Source organism: Tympanuchus pallidicinctus, unplaced genomic scaffold (genome assembly GCF_026119805.1).
Source record: "Tympanuchus pallidicinctus isolate F22 unplaced genomic scaffold, pur_lepc_1.0 scaffold6, whole genome shotgun sequence".
NCBI lineage: Eukaryota > Metazoa > Chordata > Aves > Galliformes > Phasianidae > Tympanuchus > Tympanuchus pallidicinctus.
The window spans coordinates 11,840,364-11,855,026 of NW_026294780.1; the positions used below are offsets into that span (position 1 = coordinate 11,840,364).

The window sequence follows — 14,663 nt, forward strand, 5'->3', positions numbered from 1 at the left end:
TACTTCTGGGTTTACACTGAGATCTGCCTGCGGGACTCTAGCAGCAAAATGAAGATACCATTCAGGGTCTGGGCTTGTTCTAAATTACAAATTCTACAGTTAAAGATGAGACTTGTCTCCAGCCTACTGGGATAAGTAAAGACTGACAAAGCAGTGTTACAAAAATAGAAAGGAAATCAGTCGTGAAACTCACCAGAAGCTGTATCTGAATACAGCATGTGGAATAATGAGCAATAAATGCTACTACATTGCTTACTTAGTTAAACTGGTAACAGGACAAGAGGTAACAGCCTTAAATCACACCAGGGAAGGTTAAGAATCACAGAATCACAGAACGGCCAGGGTTGGAAGGGACCTCAAGGATCATGAATCTCCAACCCCCCTGCCACATGCAGGGCCACCAACCTCCCCATTTAACACTAGACCAGGCTGCCCAGGGCCCCATCCAACCTGGCCTTGAACACCTCCAGGGATGGGACATCCACAGCCTCTCTGGGCAGCCTGTTCTAGCACCTCACCACTCTCTCTGTAAAGAACTTCCCCCTGACATCCAACCTAAATCTTCCCTCCCTCAACTTAAACCCATTTCCCCTTGTCCTGCTGTTATCTACTCTTTCAAAGAGTTGATTCACCTCCTGTTTGTATGCTCCCTTTAGGTATTGAAATGCTGCAGTGAGGTCACCTCACTTAGAAAGAGTGGTGAGGCAGTGGCACAGGCTGCCCGGGGAGGTGGTGCAGTCACTGTCCCTGGAGATGTTCAAGAACCATGTGGATGTGGCAATGAGAGATGTGGTCAGCAGGCATGGTGGGGGTGGGCTGATGGTTGGACTGGTTGATCTGAGTGATCTTTTCTAACATTGCTCATTGCTTTTGCTTCTTAATTAGCAGGAGAGAGGGTGAATTTTTACATCTGATAGTGATAGGGCAAGGTGGAATGGCTTTAAACTAAAAGAGAGAAGACTTGGATAAGGTTTGAGGGAAATTCTTTACTCAGAAGGCAGTGAGGCGCTGGCACAGCTGCCCAGAGAAGCTGTGGTGCTCCAACCCTGCAGGCGATCAAGGCCAATTTGGATGGGGCCCTGGGCAACCTGAGCTGGTGAAGGGCAGCCCTGCCCATGGCAGGGGGTGGTCATGGCTGGGCTGTGAGCTCCCTTCCTATGCAAGCCATTCTGTGATACTATTATTTAAACAACTTGATATCAGGCAGAAAAACCACAAGTGTAGGACATCAAGGTACCAGTAAGTACTTGAAATGACATTTTGTGTTATAACAGCAATAAAATTAATTTAGTAACGTAATTCCCTATTCTTCTTCTAAATGGACAAGCAGTTTACAACTTGACAGCCAGTTATATTACTTCCAGATTACAAAGGAACTTTTGCTACTGCAGATCCACTAACATTAACTACAGTTAGTGCTTCTACGGACGAGGTTCAGTTTTGATTTAATTCAGTAACAAAGCTACAACAACATAAATATTCTTCCACTTTCGTATGCAGAGGAGTAAACCCAAGCATAACACAGCCACTCGCAGCGTACTGCAGAGCTCATTGGCTAAGGTTACGTCACGCGCCTGGCGTTACTTCCGCCGTTAGACCCGCCCCCCCGCGCCCGGCGGCCTTCTGGGAGACCGGAAGCGGGCCGCCAGGGGAAGAAGATGGCGGTTCAGGGAAGGGGTCGGGTGGGTGTTGGTAAGGAGGAGCGTGTGTCGGGGCGTTCGGATTCGGAGCTGTTGCTGCACCCGGAACTGCTCTCGGAGGAGTTCCTGCTGCTTACTCTGGAGCAGGTGTGCCTGAGTATCACCCGAATGCGGGGCGAGGTGGGAGGGAGGTAGCTCTGACTCTTCCTTGGGGGAGGGAGGCTTCCGGCCTCGAGAGTTGTTGTGTAGGATGAATACTTGCTCAAAAAAGGGTGTGCAGCCTGTGAGCTATCCATGTGTTTTCAGAAGGCTCAGTTTGAACATTATCATAGCTACTGGAGACCGGTAATCCAAATTGATACGTCTGTGAAGCAGCACTTGCATGTGGTGACACTACCTGTGAAGAGATGGCTTTTTCTCTCTCAAAATTGGTACATGCACCCTATGTAATCAATTAAGTTAATTTTTAAGTGTACCTAATTGAAAAATTTGAGTCTGAAAGTGAACTATAGCCTATCTTGAATATGCGAAGTTTCAGTGGATGTAATTTTGAGCTCTACAAGTTTGAGGTGAGTGAAGCAATAGTCATCTAAGGCTTCTGTATGAGCTTGCTGAATTTTTGTGTACTCTTGAGTCATAGAATATCCTGAGTTGGAAGTGATCCACCAAGATCATTGAGTCTGACTCCTGGTTCTTGAACATGTACTTTATGTGTGCAGGAGTGTAAAGATTTTAGGCCTGTATTAGAAGTCATAAAACATTATTAAAACCAGTGGTAGCAGAGATTTGACCTGTTACTGATGAAGTCGGTGTTTTTTTTTCTTTTAATAAATTCAATAAAAGACACCAAACACTTGTTTTCACACCCCTTTGTATGAGTAGAGAGAAGATTGGTTTTCTCTTATAACTGCCAGTTACTAGGAATCTCTCTTATCACCTTACATGTAGGGAACTGGAGAAGCAGAGCTCTCCATCTGGGAGTTTGAACTGCATTATGCTTCAGTTGCCTGGTTTTTGGAAATATTAAAGAGAGCTCCAGTGCTGTAGTTGGATTCAGGGTGGCACATTCAGGTGTGTAAAAATCTCAGTTATTAACTCTAGGTTTATAGCTTACTTTCTCTTGTATAACTATTCACTAGGGAAAAAATTCTAGAGTTCACATAATGATTGTCTGTGGGGATTTCCTGTGTGGGGGAAGATACTGAACTGCCCAGCGCTGGTCACAGCTGGATCTGATTGTCTGACAGTAGTGAAAGCAACACATCGTGTACCAGAACTTCAATCAGTAGCATGTGATACTGCTCAAATGTTCTTCACACTGGGTGGCAGCGTCTGGGGAAGCAGAAGGCACAGTGAGTGTGGTGGAGCAGACAGATGAGCATGCAGAGGAAAATGAATCCTCCATGAAAAACTGAAGTTCTTGGGGATGTGACTGGGAACCACGCTTAAAAAGACTCTCTGTGCAGTGCCTAGGTATGCCTCTGAGAGGGCTCCAAACTGTGGAGAACCAAGATGAGAGAAAGGAATGCTCCAAGTAAACTGTGTCCTATAGAGAAAAAGATCCATAATAGGTCAGTGGAAAATGCATAAGGAGTAAGAGATAATGGTCATTAGACAGAGGCTTAGGAAGTGCTTCTTTCCTAGTCTCAACTTTTCTTATTTCCACTGTGGATTACACTTGACCCTCCTGGATCTTTCCATGAGTCAGTAGGAAGTGCAGGACATGGGGATTAGCATGTGAGGGTTTCTTTATATGAAAGTTAGCTGATCTTTTCATGTGTGTTTTCATATGTGTTCTTCTCTGTCTCCTTTCGTGTCCTCTGTCCTAATGGCTGCTTCTTTTTGTTAGAAGTATTTGAGCAGAAGTGCTGTGTCCTTTTCTGGTTGTCTGAAGCTTTGGTGTGCGGTGGGTTGTTTTCATCATTTTCAGAGTTGTCTGGAAATGGCTGTCATTGGCCCAGTGCAGTTCATGGCACATAGTTCCTCCCTGGAGCCCTGTCACTTCTTAGATCCCAGTGTAATGGTCTTAAATTACTTCAGAATGACTTCTGAATGATGTCGTTTTGCCATTAAACTGCTAGTGCTTTGAATTTGTCATAACAACGGTTGTGTTTTTTTCTGCTCCCCACAGAAGAATATATTGATCAAAAATGATGTAAAGATGGACAAAGATGGGCTTACAGATCTCTATATTCAACATGCCATTCCCCTGCCTCAGCGTGACTTACCAAAAAGTAGATGGGGGAAAATGATGGAAAAGAAAAGACAGCAAAATGAGTCAAAAAGTGAGAATAAAAGGTAATTTAACATACAGTGGGTTAAGTTGGAGAATTTGAAGAAATGCATTTAATTTGCTTTTTATCAGTCTGATGATTACCACTTGTACAGGTTTTGAATGTTGTTAGAGTTTATAAAGAATGCTGTTAGATCTTCTGTGTCAGAAATGTTAGATTCTGCTACTGTGATACTGGGGAAAAGGGAAAGAATGTTCTGTGTCATCTAAATGTTGTTTATGATATCTAGTTAACTTGCTTTTTCTGGGTACGTTTCAAAATACTTTCTAAAGAACAGAAAAATAAAGAAAAAAATACATTATTTGCTCCACCTTTTAAGGTGAATGGTGTTTAACACAAATATGCCAGAAACATATTTAACTGTGACTGCTCACTGAACAGAATTGGTCTGCTGAATCAGGAAGGTATGCTGCAGCAGTTTTGTGTGTCCAGTTCAAAATGAGCATCATCTTCCTGAAAGAACCATTCTGCCTTACATGTAAAACCATTTTTTATATCTGATCAGAAAGCAAAATCTTCTCAGATGTATAACTGATTTTTTTCTCCCCACAGCTATTTGCTTTGATGTGATATGTATGGGTGGGAGTTTGATTGAATTCTGTCAACAAATGCTAAAGGAAAGGTGGATGTAAATTCTTCTAATACATTTATATAGAATTATAGCTTGTTAAATGCATGAGTCTGCTTTATCCTTACTGAAGTTTCTAAGAAGGAAGAGCTAGATAAATTCTGGCAAGTGAATATTTTTTCTTAAAGCAATGGCTAGGGTACTAAATTGTCTTTTGGTATTTTTTCCTTTTTTTTTTTTCCTTCATGTGCATAAAAGTTCTGTTTGTAGCTTGTGTGACTTGAAGATAAAAGCATGAAGTGACATTTCAAATAACGAGACACCATTGCTGTGCTAAAATAGGTGGAAAAGAATTTTTTATCAAAGCAGTAAAAATAGCAGCCTGGATGTTTTTGAGAGAAGGAGGCCATGATTATTTTTAGACGGGAGCAATGGCTTCTTCCTCATGTCTTATGTAGAGTAAGTTTAGGAACTGTTATTTCAGTGCACTAAAACTAATTTAGTATTTTCTGGGAAAATAATCTGTGAAATTAGCTGTGTTTAATCTGTTGATCCCCTTTTCTTGACTAATGGCCATTAGTATTTAACACCTAGATTTCCAAGCTTCGTCTTTTACTGTGATGTTTAGACATTAACATTTTCTGGCAGTTGCTACTTTTGCTTGTATTATGTCTTACTTGAAAGTATATTGGCAAAGCACTACCTTAAGTAGTTAAGCAGATCTTACTGCTAGCATTACTAACTTCAGAGAACTGGAAACAGAATTTCAGCACTTTGGGTAAATAAAAGCTGCACAGAGAAAGCTTTGGTTCTGCTGTATATGTAGCAGGAATTAAGGAAATCCAGTCATCTTTTTGGATGCTACAAGACATAAGATAGGCTTTTTCTTATAGCTGTGTTCATAGCTTAAAGAGAACTGATATGATGTGCCAAGTAGACCTTGGCATTCTTGTTTTTAAATACAAAACAAATTCCCTAGATATTCCGAGGCTGTAAGTTAAGTGCTAGTCAAAGATACTAAGTAAATGTGCTGTTAGCTCAGTTTGAAACTCAGATAAGCTGACTAAATAACAGGAGCTTTCTGTTGCATTCCTCTGTGGAAAGTACTACTTTTCATAGTGTGCTAGGATTAATATGGGGCTTGGGGATTTGATCAGCAGAGTTTAGTGTGTGTGTGCTTGTATATCTCTAGTTGCAGTGGAGGGGAGGCCAAAACACTAATAATTTTAACTGAAACTTAATACTGCATTGCATTTAGTTAGACTGATGGTGATGACACATCCTAAAAGATTTTTTTGTTTATCAGCTGAGCTGCAGTATCACGTTATACCTCAGTAGCATAATCAGATATGAGATCACAGCTTGTATGTCTTATTGCTGAATGCGCAGGCAGTCATACTGAATAAGAACGAGTGCATTTTCTCCAACTTAAAACATCTCAGAAAGCTTTTGAGTGTTCAGGGATAGTTAATTTTGTAGAAAAGCCTGTGTGATCATCTTGATTGCTGGAAGGAAAAGAATGGCCTGAATCTCATGATGTAGATGTACTTCCTGAAGCATAACGGAGTCTGAAGAATCTCACCCACAAACTCTCAGTCTGTGGGAGCCCTGTTTCCGTACATGCTCAGGCCTTTGGTTCATTATTCTTTCTTAATAGTGTAAAGGCCACTGGCATCCTCTGAGAACTGCCAATGAAATGCAAATACTGAGTTCAGTGTATAATGTGGCACTTAGGACCAGTCCTAAAAACATCCGTGGAAGAGGTGATCACCTGCCTGTTTTGTTAACTTAGGATAATACATGGGGTAAATTTGGGAGTTAAACCTACACTTCTCATTGATTTTAGGGTACTGCCTTAAGTACCAGACTGGGTTAGACAATAATAGAAGCGTTTTTTATTAAATTGTCCTCACAGGCAGGAGTTGCTCATCTTGATTATGTGAGTGAGCTGAGTAATCATGTGAAGCTCAGATTGCTCATGCAGAGGAGTTTTTGCTTCCTGTAGTGAAGCTGGTGTTCTTTAACATGAACTAGGTAACAAACAGCAGGTTTAGGGCATGCTCACCATTCAGCCTGGCTTGCAGAGTGTTTAGAGCACTTCTCCAGAATGTAGATGTACATTAAAATTGAGGTTTCACAGAATGTCTTGCAGAAGAGGACAGGATCTTGGAATGATTCTTTTCAGCTGTTAGCTAAATTCAGTATCCTTCCTCTGAAGAGTGCGGGCTAGTATGAGTCCTGCTCTGAGGCTTTTAAGCTTCCTGTACTTCATGTATAGAAATGAATGTCACTCCTGAGGTTCTGTGTCTTTTCCATGAGCCACACATCTCAAAATTAGATGTGACAGTTCTTGATGGTACAGTGCTCATTTCTGTTTTAGAATTTGTCTAAAGCATTTCTCTGGGAATGTTTTCAGTATTGCAGCATGTGGTTATCTGTACAAATTCTACAATTGTAAAATTCAGTTTAGAAACAATAACAATCCTGCTAGAATTGCAGTTAGTTCCCGATTTATTAGTCTTCAAACTTAAATAATAAAAAAAATGACAAAAAACTCAGTGGGGAAGATGCTTTTAAGTTAAGAAAGGTGACTGAAAAAGGTGTAACATTCCTTATTTCGCATAGTTTGTAGCAAATTTTTGGATAAAGCCAAAGTGAGCAAAAAGTTTTTAAAGTACGTATTGGCTTTTTAGACTTCTTGAGTGAAATCATGCTCCTTAATTTAACAGATGAGTTAACTACTGCTGCTGTTTCAGTGAAACCTTATCCATGGGTAGTTAATGCTCCTGGCCTTGGAAACTAATCACGTTCTTTAGAAGCTGTCCTAGAAACCACATTTAGCCTGGATAGCACATATAGCAAAGTATTGTCTGATCTCTTAACAAATGTACCTAACGAAATTAAGGTCTCTCTTTGTCTCAAGTTCTGGGAACCTGATGAATAGAAGAGAGGAGGATTGTGTGATGTGTATCATTGTGAAGACAATGTTGAAGCAAATCTGAGGATTTGGGCTTTGAGACTCTGAACTGTTACTCCTTTCTTTTAAGAGACTCCAGATTGTGACAAACTGTACAAGATATTTGTAATTTCTTATTTTGATGTGAGATTTATATGCATCTACTGATCCAGTGTTTCAAATCAAACAAGTCAAGTCTCTATGTGTGGCTTCTTTTAAAGTCTGTTGAGATACCTAATGTTGATACTGTCAAAGGTACAAACTAATGAATGAATTCCATTGTTGAAAATGCTGTAGTCCAAGTTTTATTCTTCTGTTCAGTGTGAGATGTCTGAACACTAAGTGCATACTGAAAACTGAAGTTTCTAAATAGGAATATTATAACTCAGTAGTGTTTTGTTAAAATTTGTTAGATATGCAGTTTATCTTTGCTGTTCTAAAGCAATGCATTTTTTAATCTCTAAATTTATGTAGAGTACATGTGATAAAATTGTGGGTTGCTATCTTTTTTTTCTTTTTATCAGTCAGGAGGTTTTCTGATACTAACTACTGTTTTGATGTTAGTTTGATAGTATTTCTTTTTCTTTCTCTAATTAGTTTTTAAAAAACTGGCCAGCCCTGACTAGATATAGGCCTAAAGACACACATTATTTGAGAGGTAGTAAGTTAGCTTAGGAATCCTGCTCAACAGTTTATTCCAAAAAGATGTAAGCTTTTTTAATTAATGATTTTGTTCTTTATCTCATACTTGTTCATTGTTTTTGTCTGTCTTAACACTGTGGTGGTGAACAATTGAGGAATCAGGAAGATTTATAAACATCAGAATATTAGACCCTGTTCTTGTTGTTCTTGGCTCACACTTTCTCAAATACCTTTTGAGATATTACTTAACACAAATTTTCTCTTGTTATTCTGGAATAGCTACAGTGGGATAGGGGTGCACTCTTAGAGTGTACTACTGTAGTTGTCTACCTAGGAAGCTACTCACACAACCCTCTTTGACCTTCTTTCTGTTCTATCCTCCTCCCACACCATTCCCTTCTATTTCAGAAGCAATTCCTATTGCTAAAATTTCATAGAGTGGCTTAGAAGGGACCTCAAGGATCATCAAGCTCCAACTCCCCTGCTACATGCAGGGCCACCAACCTCTACATTAAATACTAGACCAGTTTATAATCAATGAATGTATGGATGTTATAATTGTGAAACATACCAGAGAGCGTTTGGCTAAGCAGTTGTTATACCAAAAGAGAATAGATAGAATGCTTACCTATATCCTGGGCTCACTATGAAAGTCCAGAAGAGATCCTTTCCTTCTGGTAGTCAGCTCTTACATGGGTCTAGGAGAAATGGAATCAGGCTCCACCTCTTCTGGCAGCACAGGTGAATTGCCTTACCTGTGCTCCCGTAGCTGACTCGGTGCTTGCCTCAGGTGATCAGTCAGAGGTTCAGACCAGGATTCAGCAGTTCCCATACAACCAGGCTACCCAGGGCCCCATCCCACCTGGCCTTGAATTTGGAGCAGCTAAGAGTTTAAGATCATTATTTTGAGATGCATTATTATTTATTGTGTTAGGTAAGATGCTTTTGTTTTTACTCCTCGTGTCTTGGGTCTGCTGTTTTTGAAACATCTAACTTGTGTTTCTGACAGTTCTACAATTTGCATTTTCAGTGTTACAGCGGTGGAAGGATTAAGGAAACGGCCATTAATTGTTTTTGATGGCAGTTCAACGAGCACAAGCATAAAGGTGAAGAAGACAGAGAACGGAGCTACTGATCGCCTAAAACCTCCCCCAGCTGGAAGCATCACTAATACTGTGAGGAGATTATCGGCTCCTTCAAATGCCTCCACATACATTTCAGCCTCCAGTTTATCAGAGGACGCTAAGCTGGAAGTGAGGAATAATGAGGCAAAGCAGAACAGTATTTCAAAGACTAATAGCAGTGTATTGGTTAGTCTGAAGACACACCCTTTATCTCCGGTAGCAGGAACTACTGTTGTGAAGTTAAAGAGATCTGTTCCAAGGGATGAATCTGATTTGCCGGTATGTATGGTCAGTGTTCTGTTTCACAGTTTATCGAAACTTGAAGGGGCCAAAGGTGGCCCCTTGCAAAAGCTTCCAGGGTTATTTTGTGTAATAGCAGAATATTTACAAACAGGTGAAGGAGTTGCTGGTTTGGGAGAGATAGAAGGAAAAGAAATGGAGCTCTTGTTCATGGGAAGATTCTGTATTAAAGTCAGCTCTGTAGAAAGCACGCACGTCTTTGTAAAATTAGTAGGTAATATGTAAGGTGTTGCTGATGACAGAATCAAACAAAGCAAACAAGATAATCATATTGTAAGTATTACAGAACAGCATGATCGTGCTGGTCTGGTTTTTGTGGTCGGGAAGAAAAAAGTGTAACGATAACATTTGTAAAAATCACACTTGAATGACTGAGTAGGACAAGCTTTAATTTGTCAAAGTGGAGGAGGAGATGTTGCAGGAACTGAAGTGAGATGGTGTAAGCTGTAGAATGTATCCTTGAAGGAAGAAAGCCATCTGTTTTAAATCTCACATAGGAATTGGCAAGTGAGAGGCAGGAATTAGACAAGAAGATCTGGAGAGTTGCCTAGATTGTGGGATGAGAACAACATATCGTGTTAGTTGAATGAGAAGTCAAAAGTTGAGTATTCAGGCCTTGGTGATCTTAATTGGGTACCTGGTTTCCTATATGACATGTTGACGTCTTGAAGAAAAGGCTGCTGTTCTGAGTAAGAGACTGAGCTGTTCATTGTAAAGGTAAAAGTTACCTTGATTCTGCGTGTTAGATTTAGCTGCAAAGAAGTTTGAAGTAGAAAAGAGTCCTGTACTATGGGTGGAGCAGAGTGAGGCTAATAAGCTGAGGAGATGAAAGGAGAACAAGGGAAGGGTATGTGATTTCAGAAGGGCATACTTTTGAAAATGTAAGGATTGGCATACTGAATATGGCTGTAAGTTGAGCAGAGAGATGCAGCAGTAGTCTTGAATTTTGGTGTAACTGTTATCAGTCTAAGAACCTGTTGGTGAGCATGGAGCAGTGCAAAATAACATAGCACAGCACCCCTTTGAGATGTGCTGCAGGGTAGGGATGAGTCTTCTGTTTGTGTTGTATCACTTCATGATGCAAACAAATTAATGCAAGGGGTTTTTCATATTTTTACTGGAAGAAGGAATACTTGGAATAAGTCCAAGCTTCAAGGGAGAAAATAGATATCTGATCTCAACTGAGCTGCAGGGGGTGCTTTAGAAATACAGTGTGCAGTTATTGCCTTGTACAAAGGTTTCTGTTCATCTGTTTAAATTTTTATGTAAGGAATGCAAGAAATATATTTGCTGCATAATTTGATAGGTTCCATCAGTCTTCTGTTAAACATCAGTACGTAAACACACTGCTATCTCCTGTGCTTTGGCCACAACAACCCCAGGCAACACTGCAGGCTTGGGGCGGAGTGGCTGGATGACTGTGTATTGGAAATGGACCTCAGGATATTGGTCAGTGCTTGACTTAACATGAACCAGTAGTGTGGTAGGAAGGCCAAAGGCATTCTGGCTTGTATCAGAATTAGTTTTGCCAGCAGGAACAGGGAAGTGATCATCCCTCTGTACTCACTCAGCCATGGTGAGGCTGCACCTCCAGTACTGTGTTTAATTTTTGGACCCCTCACTACAAGAGAAACTCAAGACTCTGAAGCGTGTCCAGAGAAGAGCAGCAAAGCTGTGAGAGGTGTGGAGCACAGGCCTTATGAGTAGTGGCTGAGGGAACTGGGATTGTTTGGTCTGGAGAAGGGGAGGATCACGGGAGACCAAGAAATGTTTAGATGTTGTACTAAGGGACATGATATAGTGGGCACTATTGATGATAAGTGGACAGTTGGATTGGATGATCTTGAAGGTCTTTTCCAACCTCAATGATTCAATGATTCTATTCTGAAAGACAGCTTTAACACCTTTTACAAGAATAATGACTGTGGCCTTAATCAGCTTTATGCTGGAGGGGCTTGTTTCCTACTACCAACATCACCAGCCCTCTGATACGTACCTTTCTTAGCCACAGCCTGTTCAAGGTAGTACTGTAAAGTTCTGTTACATGCCTTGGTCAAGCCTTCTCAGTCAAAGGTGTTTGAAGATAGGCAAATATGTCAAATTGATAATACTTTATGGTAGAATGTGATATTAAGTAGGAGGTAATGCAGGCAAGAGGAATCAAAAATGTTTGACCAGTGGTTGCAGAGTGCAAAGCGTGCCAAATTTTTTGTATAATGAAGATTGCTTTTTCAGTGAAGTGATTTTTTTTTTTTTTAATTGTTATTTATTCTGCCAAGAAAAACTGAAGTTCTCATGCAGAATAGTATGGAGATACCCTTCTGATTTTTGAGTTCTGATTATCTACAACCTCTCAGGTTTTGAGACTCATAGCTGTAAACTCTTAAGGAGAAGAGAGATCGCTGGATCATGTCAAAACTAGTGTGTTTCAGGATGTTCTGAATAAATCTCTTTTCTCTTCTTGTTAGAACTATTAAAACTGTAATTTCTCAGACTTCTTTCTTCTTTCAGATGGCGAAGGGTATTTGCTTCACACTTAACATTAACTTCAAAGTAGAAAAATTGGAGATTTTTCTGGGAGGGGCCCTGGGAAGATGAATTCATCTCAGGCTTTAGCAATTACTTCATGCTCTTAGATTATTATGAAGGAAAACATACTTTTTTTCCTGATGTTTACTATTTGACAGAAGTGAGCTGATTTTCTAGCTCTGTGTTGATTTATTTCCCCTTTTATAAAATATTTTCTAATGTGTTTTAAGATGACAATTTGAAATAACTTCAGATGTATGTTTTAAAGCTCTAATTTGTACCTGTTAGTAAAATGCATAATTTTTCAAACGAGGTATTTATGCATAATTAATTTAAGGATTAAGGAAAAGCAGAAGGTGTGCTTGATCTGCATGTAGTTAAACTCATTGGTTTTAGTTTCGTCTCCTCTGGAGGTACTGTGATATTAACTTTCTCCACAAGATGGCAGTAGAAAGCTGCTGAAGTAGCCTGTATCTGAGTATGTTAATAATTAGTGCTAATTTTGAACGTTGCAGGTTAATTACTAATGTTTACTTAGTGCAGTGTATCTAAGAATACTTGTGTAAATACATCTAAGAATACTTGTGTACTTTCTTCTTTTGCAGAATGACCTAAAGCCTACAGAAGCAAAAAAGAAAATCCAGCATGTTACATGGCCGTGAAGCAGCTAGTGGTGCTCAAAACATAAATGTTACTCCCATATTTTCAAACAGATAAGTCATATTTCAGCAATTTAGGTACAATTCTTTTTAAACCTTGCAGGGATTCAGATTGCTGTGAAGTTTTAACAAATTTAAAAGTTCCCTCTTGTAAATCTGAAGTCATTATCACCAGTCACCTTAAGAGCATCTGCTATTTTAAACCAAGTAATTTATTCCCTCTTTAAAAGATAGTAATATTACGATATACTAAACCCTCCACTTTTGTTTTTCAAGATTATTATAGTTCATCTCCTGCACATCCCTACAGGTCACACACATAAATACTCTTTCTTGTTTTATTTTGTTTTCAGTAAGGTTCGCTTTTTGTTCCAGTTCTGGGTAAGTAGTTAAAACAGTTATTGAGATTCAAAGGGATCCCATGAGTGTTCTTGATTACAAAAAAGATATTTCATTTAGATGAGAAAACTAAATGTTCTGCTAGTAAGATAGTTTGAAACAACTTTCCTTTTTGTTGAATAGAATATGAGTGTAGTGCAAGTTAGGTTGGTAATAAGAGATGAACTATTTAACAGCATTACTTCAAATTGAAGTTTCTCTTACTGACTTATGAAATAAATGCACAGATGGTAATATGATATTATATTGTCTGATAGGAATCTTTGAGAGGAAGTAGCGAGTGAATTAGTGCCATGTTATCTTACACACAAAGGCATATTTTACACATGTGAAAGTGTAAAAATGTGCCGATAAAGCAAATTTGCTTGTTTTCCTGGTTACAGTCATGTTGGTAAAATATGAGGAAAACTTATGGAATGCATACTAGTGCTTTCTCAACTTAGTAACAGTTGGAGAGGGATTGGGTCAGGAAGACAAAGAAGTACCTTGAGAGCATTAGTGTATGTAGGTGCACATTTTTCTCCATAATTCTTTTATTCCTTTTCCTTCCTGTGGTTGTTTAAGGTGGATGCTGGTTTTCTGTGAAACTTGAGATTATATCTGGATCAATTGGTAGTGCTCTCATAAGGCAGGAATCAAGTTAATGCAACTTTTTTATTAAATCTCTGTGGCTCAGGGCGAAGCCCATCTAGATCCATTTTAGATATGGACAGTAAATAACAGTAATGCTTCCAGATTTAGTAAAACAAAAAATCCACTTCTGAATCCTCTTAACTCACTAAAAGATGCTGTCAGTAGTGACCTGAGAACTTGTTTACATTTTTTTAGATTGGTTAGTGTTAAAACCAAAAACTGTAGCTTAATTCATTACTGACAGTTCTCCATTCAGTTACAACATAAAAGGCACTTCTTGAATGCTGTAAAATGGTAAGAATGTGTGTGTTTTGAAATTGTGTGCTGTTTCCCTTTTACTAAACACTTGTGCATTTTTTTTGTACTTGAGTACAGCAAACTTTAACATAATACACATTTTGTATGTAAAGAGTTGTCTTTTAAGTAGCCTTATCCTATTTAAATAAATTCAATTAAAAGCAAACTAAGCAGTTCTGGCTTGTTTTTATGAAGCAATTAGGCCACTTCATTTTATACAATTATATTTCAGTGGACTTCAAGTGAATAGAATTTGAAGCTCACAGTAGCTTGTAGAAGGCTTTGTTGGAATTTTAGCAGCAGTTGGTATCATGTGAGGTGCTGATCCTTGCACTAATGTAGCTGAAGGGAGTTCTGTTTTGTGGGTGGCTTCTTAGTTGGAATCTAGGTTATATTTTGTCGTAGTTCCAGTTGGTAGAAGAGTGTATGTGTGTGTGTGCTAGTGTGTGACTTGCAGAACTACTGGAATGCTATCCTGATGCTGTTAGTGCATGGTCATAGTCATCATTAAAGCTAAAATGCTTCCCAGTCTTGCCGTGTTTCACCTACCTTTCCTTAAAGCCAGGATCATTCTAATTTCTGTAGTCTGGGAGGCAGGGTGCAAGCCATGCTTTTCTTACTG

At 39.3% G+C, this 14,663-nt stretch overlaps 1 protein-coding gene across 1 annotated transcript; it reads left to right on the top strand.

The window, feature by feature from the left end:
- Positions 1-1,619: 1,619 nt before the first annotated feature.
- CUNH2orf49 (chromosome unknown C2orf49 homolog) lies at positions 1,620-14,207 on the top strand. Its single transcript, XM_052705739.1, has 4 exons — positions 1,620-1,787; positions 3,772-3,938; positions 9,131-9,503; positions 12,659-14,207. The coding sequence occupies exons 1-4, from the start codon at positions 1,659-1,661 to the stop codon at positions 12,713-12,715; spliced, it is 726 nt and encodes a 241-aa protein (XP_052561699.1). The 5' UTR covers positions 1,620-1,658; the 3' UTR covers positions 12,716-14,207.
- The last annotated feature ends 456 nt before the right edge of the window (positions 14,208-14,663 follow it).